The sequence below is a fragment of the Corylus avellana genome, chromosome ca2 (genome assembly GCF_901000735.1).
Source record: "Corylus avellana chromosome ca2, CavTom2PMs-1.0".
Lineage (NCBI taxonomy): Eukaryota > Viridiplantae > Streptophyta > Magnoliopsida > Fagales > Betulaceae > Corylus > Corylus avellana.
The window spans coordinates 3,692,133-3,708,718 of NC_081542.1; the positions used below are offsets into that span (position 1 = coordinate 3,692,133).

General features: G+C 35.3%; 2 protein-coding genes across 2 annotated transcripts; both read left to right on the forward strand.

The window, feature by feature from the left end:
- Positions 1–996: 996 nt before the first annotated feature.
- Positions 997–8,799, forward strand: LOC132171091 (branched-chain amino acid aminotransferase 2, chloroplastic). The gene is made up of 10 exons (XM_059582315.1): positions 997–1,206; positions 1,325–1,413; positions 1,861–2,035; positions 4,427–4,603; positions 4,695–4,826; positions 5,413–5,511; positions 6,141–6,257; positions 6,603–6,698; positions 7,608–7,720; positions 8,508–8,799. The coding sequence occupies exons 1-10, from the start codon at positions 1,075–1,077 to the stop codon at positions 8,623–8,625; spliced, it is 1,248 nt and encodes a 415-aa protein (XP_059438298.1). The 5' UTR covers positions 997–1,074; the 3' UTR covers positions 8,626–8,799.
- Positions 8,800–14,802: 6,003 nt separating this feature from the next.
- Positions 14,803–16,083, forward strand: LOC132172282 (transcription factor RAX3). Its single transcript, XM_059583755.1, has 3 exons — positions 14,803–14,992; positions 15,092–15,221; positions 15,297–16,083. The coding sequence occupies exons 1-3, from the start codon at positions 14,857–14,859 to the stop codon at positions 15,985–15,987; spliced, it is 957 nt and encodes a 318-aa protein (XP_059439738.1). The 5' UTR covers positions 14,803–14,856; the 3' UTR covers positions 15,988–16,083.
- The last annotated feature ends 503 nt before the right edge of the window (positions 16,084–16,586 follow it).

The window sequence follows — 16,586 nt, forward strand, 5'->3', positions numbered from 1 at the left end:
TTTAAAAATGCTGTTCTAGAGGTTTATTTTTAGTATCAAATTATTCAATTGAATAAGAGTATTAAATAGCATTATTTTTCACAAACAATTGGTGTAGATGTTTGTCCAAAGAAGGACAAGGACACTTCACTGTAGTGGGACGACAGTAAATGTATATTATAATGGTAGCCTACCTGTCCTGCTCTATTATTTTTTCTCTTTTTAGTTTGAAGTCTTTATTATTCTTAAATACATTAATAAATAATTTAAAATACAATATATATATTGTTTTATTTATAAAACATGTCACACTTTTTGTAAGAATATTTTGACAAAGTAGATATATTAACTTTTATAAGGGCAGAAGTTAATTCATTATTTTAATAAAAATTAGAGTGGCTGCCCATCCTCACTAGAAGGAGCAACTGTAGGACCATCCAAATCTGATAGAGGTGAATTTCAAAAAAAAAAAAAAAAAAAAATCTGATAGAGGTGGGCGTGCAAAGCTTATTCAAGCAAGTTAACGAACATAACAGCCTATGGTTCTCATAATGGTTCGGAGGGATTAAACTGTTTATTGATAAGGATTAAGGATTTCCATGAGAGCGTTAACTCGGTCAGAGTCTTGATCCACCCAGGGATGGCATTATCCTTTTGTCCTGTACGGCAATCTTTCAATTGGGCTTCCCAGCATGGAGTATAGATTTTGTAATACGTTTTATATTGTAGCCGACTTCTTACGTCGCTGCAATAGCTTTCAGTCAAACCTTTGTTAGAGGGATTAATTTAATTTAACCATCTAATTAAAATGTCGTACATCAATCAAATTTTTCAGTTTTGGTAGTCTAGTTTGTATCCACGTTCGACTCTATTAAAATCGATTAACCGTCATATTCACAAAATAAAAATAAAATAAAATAAAAAGGTACAAACAGTTATATTTTTTGGAAACAGATCAAGGATTATTCACGCGCGTAGATTCTGGTCTAGGTTATTAAGTAAGACTCTGAATGGGAGAGCATTAGTCAGTGTTGCGTGCGTGGAGTTCCACACAGAGAGAGAGAGAGAGAGAGAGAGAGAGAGAGAGATAGCAGAATGGAGAGAAGCGCCGTCTTGGCAGGGCTTCAGCCAAATCAACTACTAAGCGCCTCCCGGCGCCACCCCTCCACTCCTCTCCCTTCCTTCCCCTTCGCCGACAAACCACGTTCCTCGCCGTCATCTCTCAAGGTATTATTGTTGCATATTTCATTTCCTCTTCATTTTCACTCTCAATTTCGAATCATTCGCTGCTTGATTTTATCTTAAATGATTTTGATTTTCGGTTCACTGTGAAAATTGTTTTCAGCTGCAGAAGCAGTTTCCTCTTGCTTCTCTTGGTGCTCTTCGAGCGGCTTCTCCCTCTAGGCTTGATGCCGTTTTGTCTGAAACTTACAGGTTTGTATATTGTTTTTGTTGATTCATTATTTACTTTTTTTCGGTATTTTTGATTTGGACATCATGATTATTTAATTTCAAAACTGAATCACGATTCTCGGGTTGTATTGTTCTGAAAACAAAGCTAATCTCTGGATTAATTTCGGCCTTTTTAAATATAATTTAACAAATAGATGCACTCTTGCATAGTAACGGTGGTTTAGTGTGTAATGGGCTTAATCTTTTCATCTTGACAGGACGTGATAGGCCATCCTGTGAACACACACACACACACACACACACGAGTTATCTTGCAACCCATAAGGTAGATTCACATTAGCTACATCGCCTATCTCTCTGGATCTCGCTCTTTGTCTACGAGGAAGAACATAATGGTTAAACATGTATACTGCATTCCGTATAGACTTGTTTTTGGTCATTGACATGCTTTTTGTTGAACAATGGCAGTGAAACAACCGAATTAGCTGACATTGACTGGGACAGCCTTGGCTTTTCATTTCTTCCTACTGATTATATGTACACCATGAAATGTGCTCGAGGTGGTGAATTCTCTAAAGGTGAATTACAGCGTTTTGGGAACATTGAAATGAACCCATCAGCTGGAGTCTTGAATTATGGGCAGGTTAGATTTTAAACCTTCATATGCTGTTCCAATCCCTCTACACATGGGCATCAGCGTTCCATAATCAGTTATTTTCTAATTTTTGTGTTTTTGGATTTTTGTTTTTTCTTTTCCATATAAAGGGGTTTTCTCATATACTTCATGTGTACTAGAATTGTGCCCTCTGCACTTTTAATGAGATTGAATTACTTATAAAAAAATATTGTATTAGTTCCAGAATTTAGTGTAACTAGTAATGCAAACATTGACTGGAATTTTGAAATTTGTGTTAATTTTTGTTTGACTTGCTCTAAGTTTGTATGAGGTACACAATCATTTAAATGTAATTCGGTTTTTGTTGTTTGATAGTCTGGTATTTGGGGCCATTTTCTTTGGTCCTTTGAATGTTGATTGTAGAACTTTAATGTCACTGGTATTTGGGGTGCATTTCTCTTCAATTTACATGCATGTATGTAACGATGCATACTTGCTCTTTATCCACATTTAAAAATTTAGTTAGGGAATTTTACCAATGGTTTCTTAAAATATTAAGTGGCATTTGATTTGAGGAATCCAATATGTTCTTTGATATTCAGATTCTTGGGAATGTGATGCTTGAGAATTTGAATGTTGGGGATGTAGTGATACCCCACATTTGATTTGAAAAGAAATCAATAAGATTTTTGAGATTATGAATCTCTAATGCTTGGGTTATTACTAGAAATTCTGAAAGAATTACTTTTTCCCAAAAAATGTCCCTGTTCGAGATTTGTTGCTTTTCTTTTTGGGCTTATCCAAAATATATGGGATTTTCCAAACATATTACCTTTAAATTTGAACCCACATTTTTTAATTCACCAAAGGCCATTTTAGGAAGATGGTTATGTTTATTTTGTTTCATTAAAATGCTCGCTATTTGCTCACTTCTATCTATTTTCGGATGGAGTAGTATTTATTTTTGCTTAAAAATATTAATAATATTATTTTCAATAAACTTAAAATCAAACTAGGACAAAGAAAAAGATAATAATAGCATTACATAAACTCAAACACAAAAGGCTAAAACATAGCGTAAACACCTAGTGTTGTTCAACCTTTCAATATTATAACAATACCATTTAAAAAAACACACATAGTTCATAAACTAGAGATCTTAGCCAAATATTACATATACATTGGTTCTCCCAACATCTCGAGGACCTGCATCCAATGGATTGAATGCAACCTAAATCCTCATGCATTTTTTTTTAGTGGAATTCACATGCATATTCTTATCCCTAAATCCTCCCTTCAGATGGGTGAATGCCTTCATTATTTCATTTAGCCTGATAACTAGGTACGGATATAACATAGTAATAATGAGTTGACAAATAGCTTAATAGAAATTAAGATTTGTTTACATAGCATAAAAGAAAAAAAGAGAAAAAAAGAAATTGAAATTTAACAAATAATATAGTAAGTCTTTCATTAGAAAAACACATGTATATATGCATGCTCCCACCATCAATCCTACTCCACAGATAGTACTGTCTTTACTATTTTTATGCTTGCATTCTCCATACCCCAAAAAGAAACAATCATCAATTCTTCTCTCTTTCTCTGCCACTCAACCAGTGCAAAAACCAGAAATTGAAAATATAAAAAAAACCCAAAGGTAAATCTATAGAAAGAAGCAACAAAATGTAGAAGAGAGCTTGTAATCACACTGATAGAGAAAATAGGATGCGTTACTATGGATTGAGTCCAAAACCTGGAAGCGAATCCACTTCTTCGACTCCCTATCACACAACTCATATAATAGATTCACCAAAAGTTAAAAGGGGCCAGAGTTTGATTTTCTGATGAGCTAACTGAAATCCAGCAATCGAAGTCGTTAAAGGGATTGCCAGGTTGAGGTTTCAGGTGGGGGTTGCTAGTGGCAGTGCTTGTCTTTGATGGGTGTGAGGGAGAGAGAGGAGTGGTCAAATTTTGGGGAGAGAGAAGTGGCCTGGTGAGGAAGAGAGTGAGGAGGAGAGATTGTCTGGGAATCCTAGAGGAGTTCTAGAACTTGTAAATATGATCCGTATGGTACACCACCTTATTGGAATCCTAGAGAGTGAGATTGATTCCAGAATTCAAAGGAAGTCAAACTTGAACTGAAAGAATTGAAAGAAGAGGGGATTACAGGAGTTTGAATTATACTACTGAATGAAGATTTTGATAATTCCAATCTTGGACTAGCTAGATAGACATCAAATTCATGGACACTTTGTGTGTGTGTGTGTGTGTGTATGCATGTCAATGGAGGCTTTATCATGGTTTGTCCTTAGGATTGTACTTATTTTCCTTTTATATGGCTTTTTATTTGATTGTTGTCTCTGTTGCTTCAGTCTTGATGACTTGTTCCCTCATTTATCTTTCTTGTGTCTCTAGGGATTATTTGAAGGCTTGAAAGCCTACAGGAAAGAAGATGGTAATATTCTACTGTTTCGTCCCGAGGAAAATGCAGTGCGGATGAGGTCGGGTGCAGAGCGGATGTGCATGCCATCACCAACAGTTGAACAGTTTGTGGAAGCTGTAAAGGCTACTGTTTTAGCAAACAGACGTTGGGTAGCATACCTGAATAATCTTGCAGTATAGCCTTTTTGTTAGTGATTGGCAGTACATGTCAGATTGGTAAATCTTTATTGTCTCGTTTCAGGTTCCACCTCCAGGTAAAGGTTCCTTATACATCAGGCCATTGCTAATGGGGAGTGGAGCTGTTCTTGGTCTTGCACCTGCTCCAGAGTATACCTTTCTGATTTATGTCTCACCTGTTGGAAACTATTTTAAGGTTTTTAATCTTCCCTTGCATATTGATATCCATTCTATATTGTTGCCACTTTAAATATGATGTCTTAACCCCTTTTTTTAAGTATCTTTGCAATTATCTGCTTTTGGGATGCATAATGCTGTAAAGATGTACCATGACTTAAATGCTCTTTATTTTTTTTCCTCATGAACTATTTGCTTATTTCTGCTCTGAAATATTCTCAAATGGTGCTAGCATCAAATTTTAGCCAAGCTGTTCCTTTTCTCTGTTTTTGTTAAAACAGAACTATGGAGTTGAAGAGGCTTCTCATTTTAGCTTTGGATTTGAAATATGGTGATTATTATTTTTAGCACTTTTTGGAAACTAGGGGCCTGCTTCATTTGAAATATTGTAGTAGTACTTTGCTTTATTTTTTGTGCATGGTTTTCTTTCTTTATTTATCTTGGGCTTCATATTCAATCTTTTCTTTTTGTTTAGAAATGTTATCATTTGTTTCTGGATTACTCCATCCTGGTATCTCTTTTGTATTTTGTTTTGTGTTGATGGTTTTGGTGCATTCCTGTACTGCAGTTATCGAGTGTAATATGTTTTATATGTTTGATGCCAGGAAGGTGTGGCACCAATACATCTGGTTGTTGAACATGAACTGCACCGTGCAACTCCTGGTGGTACTGGAGGTGTAAAGACCATTGGAAACTATGCTGCAGTAAGTTGACCATGCAAGTGCTTGTTTAGTTCGTATATGCTTGTATCTGTGCTGAGACTTTTTGTTTTGTTTTTATTTTATTTTATTTTAATTTTTAATTTTTATCTCACCAAAGTTTATATGGTTGCATGCTTTCAGCACTATTTTCTGTAATTTCATAATTTGTCAAGGCCATTGAATTCTACCTCAATTGGTACCTTCCCCTTACAAGAACAAGATGAAAAGGGAGGTCGTTGATTCATGACCCATGGGGTGCATGTGTAACTTTCCAAAAAGAAAAAAAGGAAATTATGATACATCTAGGATCCAAAAGCAGTATTTGTAAATTTAGTTCTTATATGATTTTTTATTTTTTTATTTTATTTTTATGTGCGATAATTCTGGTTGAAAGCTATAATTTGTCTAAGAGGGCTTCATTGTGCTTAGGAATGGGCCAATGAAAATTGCAGGTTCTTTTTTCCTTTCAATTTGAGAATTTTGACCTGACTAAACACTATACAAGCCATCTCCCAATGTTTTGGTTGAATTAATTAATTACCCTTTACGAGCCATTACTTATCTGATTTGTGAAGCTCAGGCAATTTGGAGCAAGTGAATTATCTCTTTTATCAATAAAAAAATATTTGTAGGTTCTGAAGGCGCAATCTGCTGCAAAAGCCAAAGGCTACTCGGATGTGCTATACCTTGATTGTGTCAACAAAAGATATCTGGAGGAGGTTTCCTCTTGCAACATTTTTGTTGTAAAGGTATGATGATTAATGACTACGCTGGGCTTTAGTGTAGCTATTACCTTTTATAATTATGATCTGTGTCATTGCTGATTGATGAGGAAAAGAAAGAGGAATCATTGAATATCATTTCAAAGATCAATGCTGATTGATGGGGAAAAGTAAGAAGAATCATTGAATATCACTTCTTATTTGCAGAAATTTGCATCTATCTTATCTGTTTTTCGTGAAACATGCACCCTAATGGATAGAAAAGCAACTGCAAGGCTAATCATAATGCTTCAAGGCATCTGAACTGTGTAGAAGAAGCATGTCATTTGAGGTGGCCACAGCTGAAATATTCTCATTTTTATGTTCTTGTAGGATAATGTTATCTTCACACCTGCGATAAAAGGGACTATTCTACCTGGCATTACTCGAAAGAGTATAATTGATGTTGCTCGTAGCCAAGGGTTTCAGGTACTTATTTAATATCTTGGACACCGTTGATGAGCATTTGATACTAGAGATATAACTACTCATTTTTCGTTTGTTATTGAGCCTGTCTACATTCTTTACTAACTGGATCTGCCAATATGAAAAAAAAAAAAAACAACCTACAATTGATTTTTTTTATTCCAAAGATTGTGGCTCTCAAATATGTGTTCATGCAGACAATATTTACTTGGGCCAGAAAGTCATCTTTATGAATGACGTATTCTATAGTGTTTCCAATCTAATCATGTCTTTTCCTTTCCCTGCTTATCTCCTTGGTATATCACTTTAGGTGGAGTGTTATGCTCTCTCTTAGTAATCGAGGCTTGCTGAGGTGAAAAGTATCTAGGGTGACAAATCCACTTTTTTCAATATCCAAGTTGAGCTGGGATAACTTTGATTATAGTTCCTCTTTCTGATCCAATAAGCATGTTTACATACTTCCATATAGAGAGGAAGCCCTGATAATAGACCTTATTTCACACACTGACATTATGACATTTGCTCCACCTGTCTGCACTGATTTTTTTCTGGTTTCCCCTGAAATCTTGCTTTCATTTTACGAGATAATTTTTTTCTTCCCAACCCATCTTTATCAGATTCCAGTGCCTAGTACAAGGTAGTCATCTGGTTTGTCGTAGAGAGGAAAACCTCCAATTTGTGAATTATTGTCCCTTGTCTATCCATACTGGTGGAATAATATAATGCGAACTTCACTTGGACCTCTAGGAGGGATATCTTAATTGGTTTTTAGTTGTCATTGCTGGTTACATAACTTACAAATCATTGATATTTCTTTAAATCTTGGATGTGTTGCACTTGCATCAGTCTTTTAGTTCCACAGTATGTAGCTTTTCTCCACCTACCCGATTACTACTGTAAAATAACTTGCAGGTTGAGGAACGTCATGTGGCAGTAGATGAATTGCTTGATGCTGATGAAGTTTTTTGTACGGGAACAGCTGTGGTTGTATCACCTGTGGGCAGCATCACTTATATGGGTAAAAGGTACTAATATATAAAATAAACGATTGACCCCCATATTTCACAAATTATAGTCCTAATCATAGTTTGGTCTCACTAATAATTAAAATGAACAATGATTTCATTCTCATATGAGCTTGTGCTAATAACAACATATGGTGGAACTAACAAACTTATTGATGAAGTATGTCATACAGATGTAAATTCCAAAAAACATGATGCTTATTGTAACATGATCAAATCAATGGTTGAGAAATGGTGAATATTATTCTACAGCCTAACTTTTTGGAGTCATTTGTCAATGTATGCTTTAAACTTATCAAGCTGGAAATTTAGATTAGTGGCTGTAGAGGCTAATGCAAATGGAATTCTTTTTGACTAGTCATAACACAGCTTAAATATGGATCTACAGTGACACATATCAGTAGGCATTTGCTCTAGCGACATCAGATAATCAATTCGTGCTGTTGTTTTTGGGAAGTCACTGAATTTTTCAAATTTTTATGCAACATGGGTTGAACCTCTGGTGAACTCTGCAGCCTTAAGTTTTTGCTACTTGGCGCTCACTACATGAATCCCTTGGCTGTTTTGCTCTCTGGCTCATGTCATTTGCCGTTATGCCTTTTCTTACTGCATTAAGTTTGTTTGGCATTTTTTTGTACTTATAGTTACTTGCCTTAAACTTGAATCAAATTACTCTGTTTCATATTCTTGCTCAAGTAGGAGCATCCATTTTACTTGTAAGAACTATGAATTAAATGGCTGTAAAGTGAAACAAATGGCACTTAATTGTAGTCTTTTCTTTTTGCAGGGTGTCTTATAGAGATGGTGGTGTTGGTGTTGTGTCACAACAACTCTACTCTGTGCTTACCAGACTGCAGATGGGACTTATAGAAGACAAGATGGATTGGACTGTTGAACTAAGGTAGGTATTTTCAAATAAACATATCTAGTTTGTAACGTCTTTAGAGGCAAGAAATTGTCAAGTTTGCTTTGGTATCTAGTGATCTTTAGAAGTTTTGCACGATGGAGTTATTTCTAAGTTAATGTGTGTTCGTGACTACTGAAAGAGACCGAAAATTTTTATTCATCCGATTCGCTTACATGCAGTGTTTTTTTTCCTCTCCCTATTCTGCCCTGAAGCATATGAACCAAATGAAAAAATAAGTTAAGACACTTTTTGAGCCTTATAAAATATTGGACTAACGCTGACTCATTTGGTGTGTTTCTCGTTTGTAAGATAAGATGTTCATAATCCTCAGTAAAAAGCATCTTGCTACTCGATGGCATGAGAGCAAAGGCTATAACTTGCTATTTTCTTATTTTTGAAGCTCACTTAGCTTGTTAAAAAGATGCGCTGTGTTAGTCTTGCGACTTCTAGTGTCAACAGACTCTTGAACCATTCACATCCCGCTCTTTAGCTAAAATTTAGTTAAAATAAAACCTTTTTTTTTTAAAAAAAAAAATAAAAAAAAATAATTTTAGTCACCCACTTTTTAAAAGCACTTTTATCGATTCAATATTTTAGCTATTTATTTTCACTATTTTATTTAAAATATATTTTTTTATTATCACTATTTCCAAAAAGAAGAAATAATTGGGTTGTTTTGTTTTGTTAAATAGTTGTTTAAAAAAAATGCATTTAGGCTAACCCATGTGAATGCTTACGAACCTTTTGCAACCCTCGGGCATCTGGAGAGCATGCTCCATTATTTTATTTATGTTGTGGCTGACGTTAAAGAAAAATACCAATTACAGCGATGTATGTTAATAGGTTTATTTTATTTATTTATTTTTTTAAATGTTGATCATAGCGTGGGCCTTAAGTATCACACCAGCCCAACGCCTTCTCTCCATCACCACAACACGCATTTGATCCATTTTTCTTGGCTATACTGATGAAGATCGTCGTGATAATGCATCCCATTATTGGAAAACATGGGATAAGAAAAGTTCTTCCTGTGCCCACTGGACCAAGCTTGCGCCTAACAAGGAGATCTGGAGGTCGTGGCTTGCCTCTTTTACCCAAGAACAGTTAAGAGGAGAAGATCAGAAAGTTAGAAGTATTCTAGGGACTACTCTTTCTTATTCTCTGGACCATAACTACGAGATTACTAGGTTAGTACCCAAAAGGGTTTGCAAAAAATAGCTTAAGAGTGAGAAACTAAGAGAAATTAATCTGTATTTTCGTGGGTAGGTGCTCAGGAATATGTTCATCATGTCAAGCAGAGCCATAACCAAAATGGCAAAAGCAAGAAAGTTGTAGATTTAAACCATAACTACAAAGTTTTGTTTGCGGAGGGGGAGGCAAACAATACATAACAAGGTTAGTAGTCAAAAGTGTTTGCCAAAAACTGCCCATTCACCGTACGCATGAAATTATGTCATTTAATTACGGACGTGGTGGAGAAGCTAGGACAGACGTGGTCGTGATGCCATGATGTATATATAACAATATGATACCACTCTTTACACTGTTAAATATAAAAATAAAATAAAATTTTAACTATAAAATGGAACATCAATCCCACTTGTAACCCCACGTTTGGGTATATATATTATCTCTGGCAAACGAGAGGTTTTATGGTGCTTTTTGAGAAAACGAAATAGTTCATTTCCCGTTGTAATTTTGTTATAGGACCCATTTTGGTTACTAAGCCCACTTTTAATTGGGCCAGGCTTATTTGAAATGAATGTAGTGGGAAAGTTGTATGTCCTTTGAATGCTTTACTAAGAACCTATTTGAGATTGCGTTTAAGAAATAGAGCTTTTAAGTCAAAAAGAGCTTTTGGGCAAAAAACTTCATTTTTAAGCTTTTGCCAAAAGTGTTTTTTGGCAATTTTTAGGCTTTTTGAGTGTTAAAAGCACTTTTAAGCCTCTCAAACGCAATCCCAAACAGGCCCTAAATATCCGCTCGAAGTTGGTTCGAGTATGTACGTCTAATGCAAAATAATTTGAACAATCTTCTAATTTTGGCAACAAACTAATTCCATTCCTTCCGAGTTCTTTATAAGCTCGTATAATTGTTATAAGAAGGTTATAATCGTATGAAGATAGCAATTTTTGAGTTCAATAACAATTGAATTTTCATTATCAACCTGTGTGTTGTTTAACAAATTGAAAAACATTACTTTTCGATCAATCATTTTTATCGCTTTCCGTCCTATTACGGTATTACCTTAATGTATCAATATAATTTTAAAACAGAATCGTCAAAATCTTTATCTCCTTTTGGCTTGTCTTTGTTCTTTGACCTTTCACCTTGTTTCACACATTTCTAGAATCAGCAAAAGGAAGAAGAAACCGCGTGGCTGACTTAACTTTAGAGAATAATAAACGCATATATATATATTAAGATGATAATAAAGGCTCAATCACTTTCTTCTTAGAAACGATTTGGTTTCGGTCAATTATGGGAATGCTTTTTTCTTTCGGTCACGAAGCATGAGAGCATACTCATGCTTAGGGTACACAACTACTTTTCCCACATAATTGAGTGTACAAACTCATTTTTCATACATCATTTCAATTCCCCCACCACAAACAATATTCTTAAACATACATCTTTTTTTTTTTTTGGTATTTTTCTACGTGATTTGTTAAGGATGCCCACATAAACCTTCTCTTTTTAACTAGCAAGATAGCTGTAAAATGTGACAATTATGTGCAAACAACATGACCAATAACGAGCATTATTTATTCTTTCTTCCTAATCTGAGAAGCAAATTGAGCATTATTTCAGTTTTAAGTATTTTTGTCCTGGTCCAACTCCCTTAGCAACAAGAAAGGACGTAGTCTCTGACGTTAATTCTTTGGTGATCTTATTAAAATATATATATATATGTTTCTAGATGTTCTGAAATTTTCAACACGATTATGTCTTTTCACCCCTGCAGTGTCGCGCATGTTTTCAGCGTTGAGTTGATAGTTTGATGAAGCCCATGGTTTGACATCACAGATTTAATTCTTGATTACCGTACAATAAAAACAAATAATAATAATAATAGAAGGATCGATATGGTGGTTGGGGTTGTGAGAAGGCGAGAGAGATGGAGTGACGGAGAGGCAACAAGCAGAAAGGCAAAGAAAGGTAACTGCAGGGCAAGGAGAGGCAAAAACCTGTCTTGCGACAGATTAGTCAACCACGTCGGTCCTTATATGTACTGTGAGGAGTAGAATACTTGGTGAATGAAAAATATTGTCGAACTTTGTTTTCTTTTGTGAAACAGTACTAGCATGCTTCATATATATGTTGCCGACAGTTCTTGAACGAACGTCCATTTTACACACATGATTTAAAATGCATTTCCTTCAATCTTTTAAATGTCTTTGCTCCCTTGTACTGATTAATGTAAAGCCCCTGGCCCGTTAGGCTTAGGTTATTGGACAGAATATGGACAGAAGGACGAGCTGCTTATCTACAAGTACCATGATGTGCGATACTTTTAAAAATCGAAGGGTCTGTTTGATTTCGCATTAAACCATATCTGCCTGTAAAAGATTTAACCCAAACTTTTAATTTGCTTGCCAGTCTAACAAATCCTTTTCCATAGTGGGGTGTTTGACTAGTACTCTCAATCACCCTTAATTATTTGATTTCTCTTCCAATAATAATTTTTTATTAGGTTCAAGATAGGGGATTTATGGGTAAGCTAGTTGTAGCATATTTTTCCATATGGGCGGCTAGGGTTAATTAGGCTAGGGTTTAATTTAAATTTCTTTCCTTTTAAAGAGCAAAATCTAGAGTAAAATAAAGTTTGAGAAATTCTATCTAATATTCATTCAAAAGCTGACGTGACACGCTTAGAATCTGTTTGAGATTTCGTTTGAGAAATAGAGTTTTTAAGTCAAAAAGAGCTTTTGGATAAAAGCTTTATTTTTAAGCTTTTGCCAAAAGTGTCTTTTGACAATTTTTTGACTTTTTGGATTCTTAAAAGTGTTTTTAATTTTTTTTTATCAAACAAGTACTTTTTTCTTTAAACGGACTTTTTGAGTGTTAAAAATACTTTTATCTCAACGCAATTCCAAGCAGGCCATTCATTAACTCTTGGATTAATCATTGTTAAAAGAAAAAAAATCCAATAATTAATTTGGACATTTTTATAATTCAAGGCAACCTAAAAATCCTGAAGGCTAAGGGTAGTTCCGCCCTTAACTAGCTAGGCCTACAAATTACCAAGCTTAGGATTAGGTAAGTTACACTCAAAAAAGTGAAAGTAGCTTGAGAAAAAAAGTGGGCATGAGCTGTAATTAGGACACCCTTCCAAAGACTTTCAAAGTGAGAAGCAAATAAGCAAAAGGAAGGAAAAAACACACAATTCTTGGAGAAGAGAGAGAGAGCATGGCCTACCAAGAAGACCATTTCCTTCCATCCGGGTTTGAAAAGTTGTGTACTGCTTTCTCCCGCTTACTTTGTCTACTTTTATAACCAAATATAAAAAACGCAGTGAAAAATATGTGGAAGACAAATCTAAGCACTGAAAAAAAAAATCAACAACCATTAATATAGAATGCCAGCTTTGACTTTTACACATATATTCACCCAAGATTCAAGTCAGCCTCTGCATTTTTCTTTGAACGTTCATACCACTTTAGTTATATATATATATATATATTTTTATTATTATTATCTTTTCCCAATAAGTAATTTGTGATTATTATGAAATCTCAACAAACAGACAAAAAAGGTCTAATTTTGTGACGTGATTGACGTGACACTGGGTTTCTCGTTCTTGATTGCTACTGGCAAACTCATACGTTGCATATATCTTCGATCATGTCTTTTATTTATTTATTTATATGATTTTGGGTCCCAAATGACATGTGTGATTAGCATAATTGGTTACACCCATAAGCCTTTTGCCTTGAAGGAGCAATCTATAGTTGAAACTTCAACTAGGCCATGCCTTGCTTATATATATACTATTTGTTAATTATCTAAAAGCCCTCTATTATTGTTGCTGTAATTTGAAACTTTCTGCAATAATTCATTTTTAATTTGGCGATACATTCAAGCCATCCAGCGCTACACTTCCCTTTAATATCACGGTGGCCATTTGGTCACCTACTATAACGAAAAAATCTCTCATCATTCCCCACGATTGCAATACGTACTAATTGACCCAGCCAGCAGCCTCTTAATTATGATCAGAAGGTTCACCTTCGTTGTTACAACTTTGAAGTGGCATCTCGAGACTACTCATGGATCATAATGGTTCATGATTGATAAGACTAAGACATGCGACAACTTAACATATATATATATATATATATATATATATAGACAATGAGTAATATTAAGTATCATCTTTTTATTTTTTTAAATTTTTTTTAAAGTTAATGTGACTTTCAAAATTACCATTTGATTAAAATTTAAATATGATTCATCTAAAATTTAATGGTGATTTTAAAAGCCACATCATCTTTAAGAGGATAAAAAAATGATACCTAGCATTACTCTTAGACAATATTGTTATATATATTTTAATTATCACAAACTATATCTGGCAAAAATATAGTACTAAATATATTTCTTTGCTAATTAATCAATTTTCTCTCTACTTGTGGGTTTAATTTGAGAGCCGTTTCTTAGTAGGACACTGATGATGATATCATAATATTCTCTACAGAAATGCTAGAGGCATGTCTGAGGAACCATTCAACTAGAGGTGATGTATGATATCTAGCTTAACGTTGTAGCCGGGTCCACTTATAGAACTATCATGATCGTCAGAGAAGAAATTAGGCTGTAGCAGATCACCTTGATAAGGGAGGAGAGAGAGTCAGTCAAGGAGGATGGCGGACATATGTTATAGCTAGCTAGATTCTGGATGATTATGAAAGACAAATGAGAAAAACCCTGGTCTCCTATTCTGGCATTTCCAATTTTTATTTTTTATTTTTATTATCATTATTATTTTATTCATAAAGGTTCATCTTTTCCATTACCCTTTTTGAAATCCTGTGACCACTTCCATGTCTGCCCTCCTCCAGCCATTATAGTCTCCCTCTTCTCTCTCTCTCTCTCTATTATATATATATATATATATATATATTACATTATCATCATTATCATTATCATTATCACTATCATCTAGGGGCTAATAATAAAGGGATTTGAAGATTACTTTAGAACCTCTCATTTACAAAGAAAAACAAACATGGGGAGAGCTCCTTGCTGTGACAAAGCAAACGTCAAGAAAGGACCATGGTCGCCCGAGGAAGATGCCACACTCAAGTCTTACATCGAGCAGCATGGCACTGGCGGCAACTGGATTGCCTTGCCCCAGAAGATAGGTATATATATTATTTCTTCACCCCTCTCTTTTTGTAAATTCAAATTCAAATTTGCATATTTATCATCATGCCTTGTCTTTTCTTGTTGATGATGATCAGGCCTTAAGAGATGCGGGAAGAGCTGCCGCCTTAGATGGCTGAATTATCTCCGCCCAAACATTAAGCACGGGGGGTTTTCAGAGGAAGAAGATAACATTATTTGTAGCCTCTATATAAGTATTGGAAGCAGGTAATTATTAATTACTCTTATAACCCTTTTCTCTGCAAGAAATTCATCTACATACTCACGAGTATATATATATAGGTGGTCCATCATCGCAGGGCAATTACCAGGGAGAACTGATAACGATATAAAAAACTACTGGAACACAAGGCTGAAGAAGAAGCTCCTTGGGAAGCAGCGGAAAGAGCAACAGGCTCAGGCGGCGACTCGGCGAGGCAACAGCCTAATTAAGCAAGAGATGAAGAGAGAGAGCTGTGAGGCGTTTATGGCTCCAGCTGTCATGAACCAGATCAGCCCGTACTGGCCTACAGATCCGGAAGAAGCAAATCTTAGGGGTTTGCTGATGAAACTTGCACAGCAGCCAAACACTAACTTTCAATACCCCATTAATATTATTTCCTCGCCACAAGATCAACTATATGTGAACTCGATGAGTAGTAGTATGCTTACTAATTCTTCGGCAGCCATGAATTCTATTCAATTGCCAAACATGTTTCCGGGGCTTGAAAATCTCCCAAGCGAGCTTTGTGAATTGGGATATGATCACAACCCACAACAAATTGATGGGTTGGAAGAGTTTTATGGAATGGCCGACATCGTCAATGCTAGCACCGGCACGACTAGCTCCGGCGAAAGCACCGGCTGGGGAGATATAAGTTCTTTAGTTTATCCTCCTTTGGTTTCTGACTATGAAGGTTGCCAACAAGGATTGCCGCAGCCGCCACAGGATTCTGCTTTTCAAGATTTGAGCTACTTTGTGCCGCCGCAATAGTAGAACTTTCACATGGGTGGTGTAAATTTGTACCGGTAGAAAATTTTCTGTCAGATTTTCAGAAGAAAAAAGGAAACCCAAATGAATTCACTCAGAGAATTGTTTGTTCTGCACTTGCACTTTCTCATATATGGTTAATTGGTTTTATATATATATATAATTCTTCTCTCCTGCGATCTCTTTGAGTGCAGTACTCATGTTTAGATTTGTCTGGGCGTTGACTGGTCTCCTCTCTCGATGAGTAGTGTTTGATGAACTTTATCGTTTATTTCTTAATTACGAACTTAAAAAGCTACTTCTTTTTTTTTTTTTTTTTTTTTTTTTCTTCCAACACATTGGTTGAATTGTGTCTTTCACAAAGCGCCCCTGAATCCTCCATGAAAAGGAAGTAAAGTTGGAAAGGTGCTTTGACGTTTTGGCCATCACTTGCTCGGATTTAGCAAGTAGGGCATCAAAATGTGGCTGCTTTCTTTTATTTCTTTCTTCATGTCTGCTCTAACAATCACAGCAGTGAAAGCACATCTTATCTGTCCATTTCATGTAGTTCCAACTAGAAAGAAGAAAACTGTAAGTTGCCTGCAACTTTCTATATTATATGG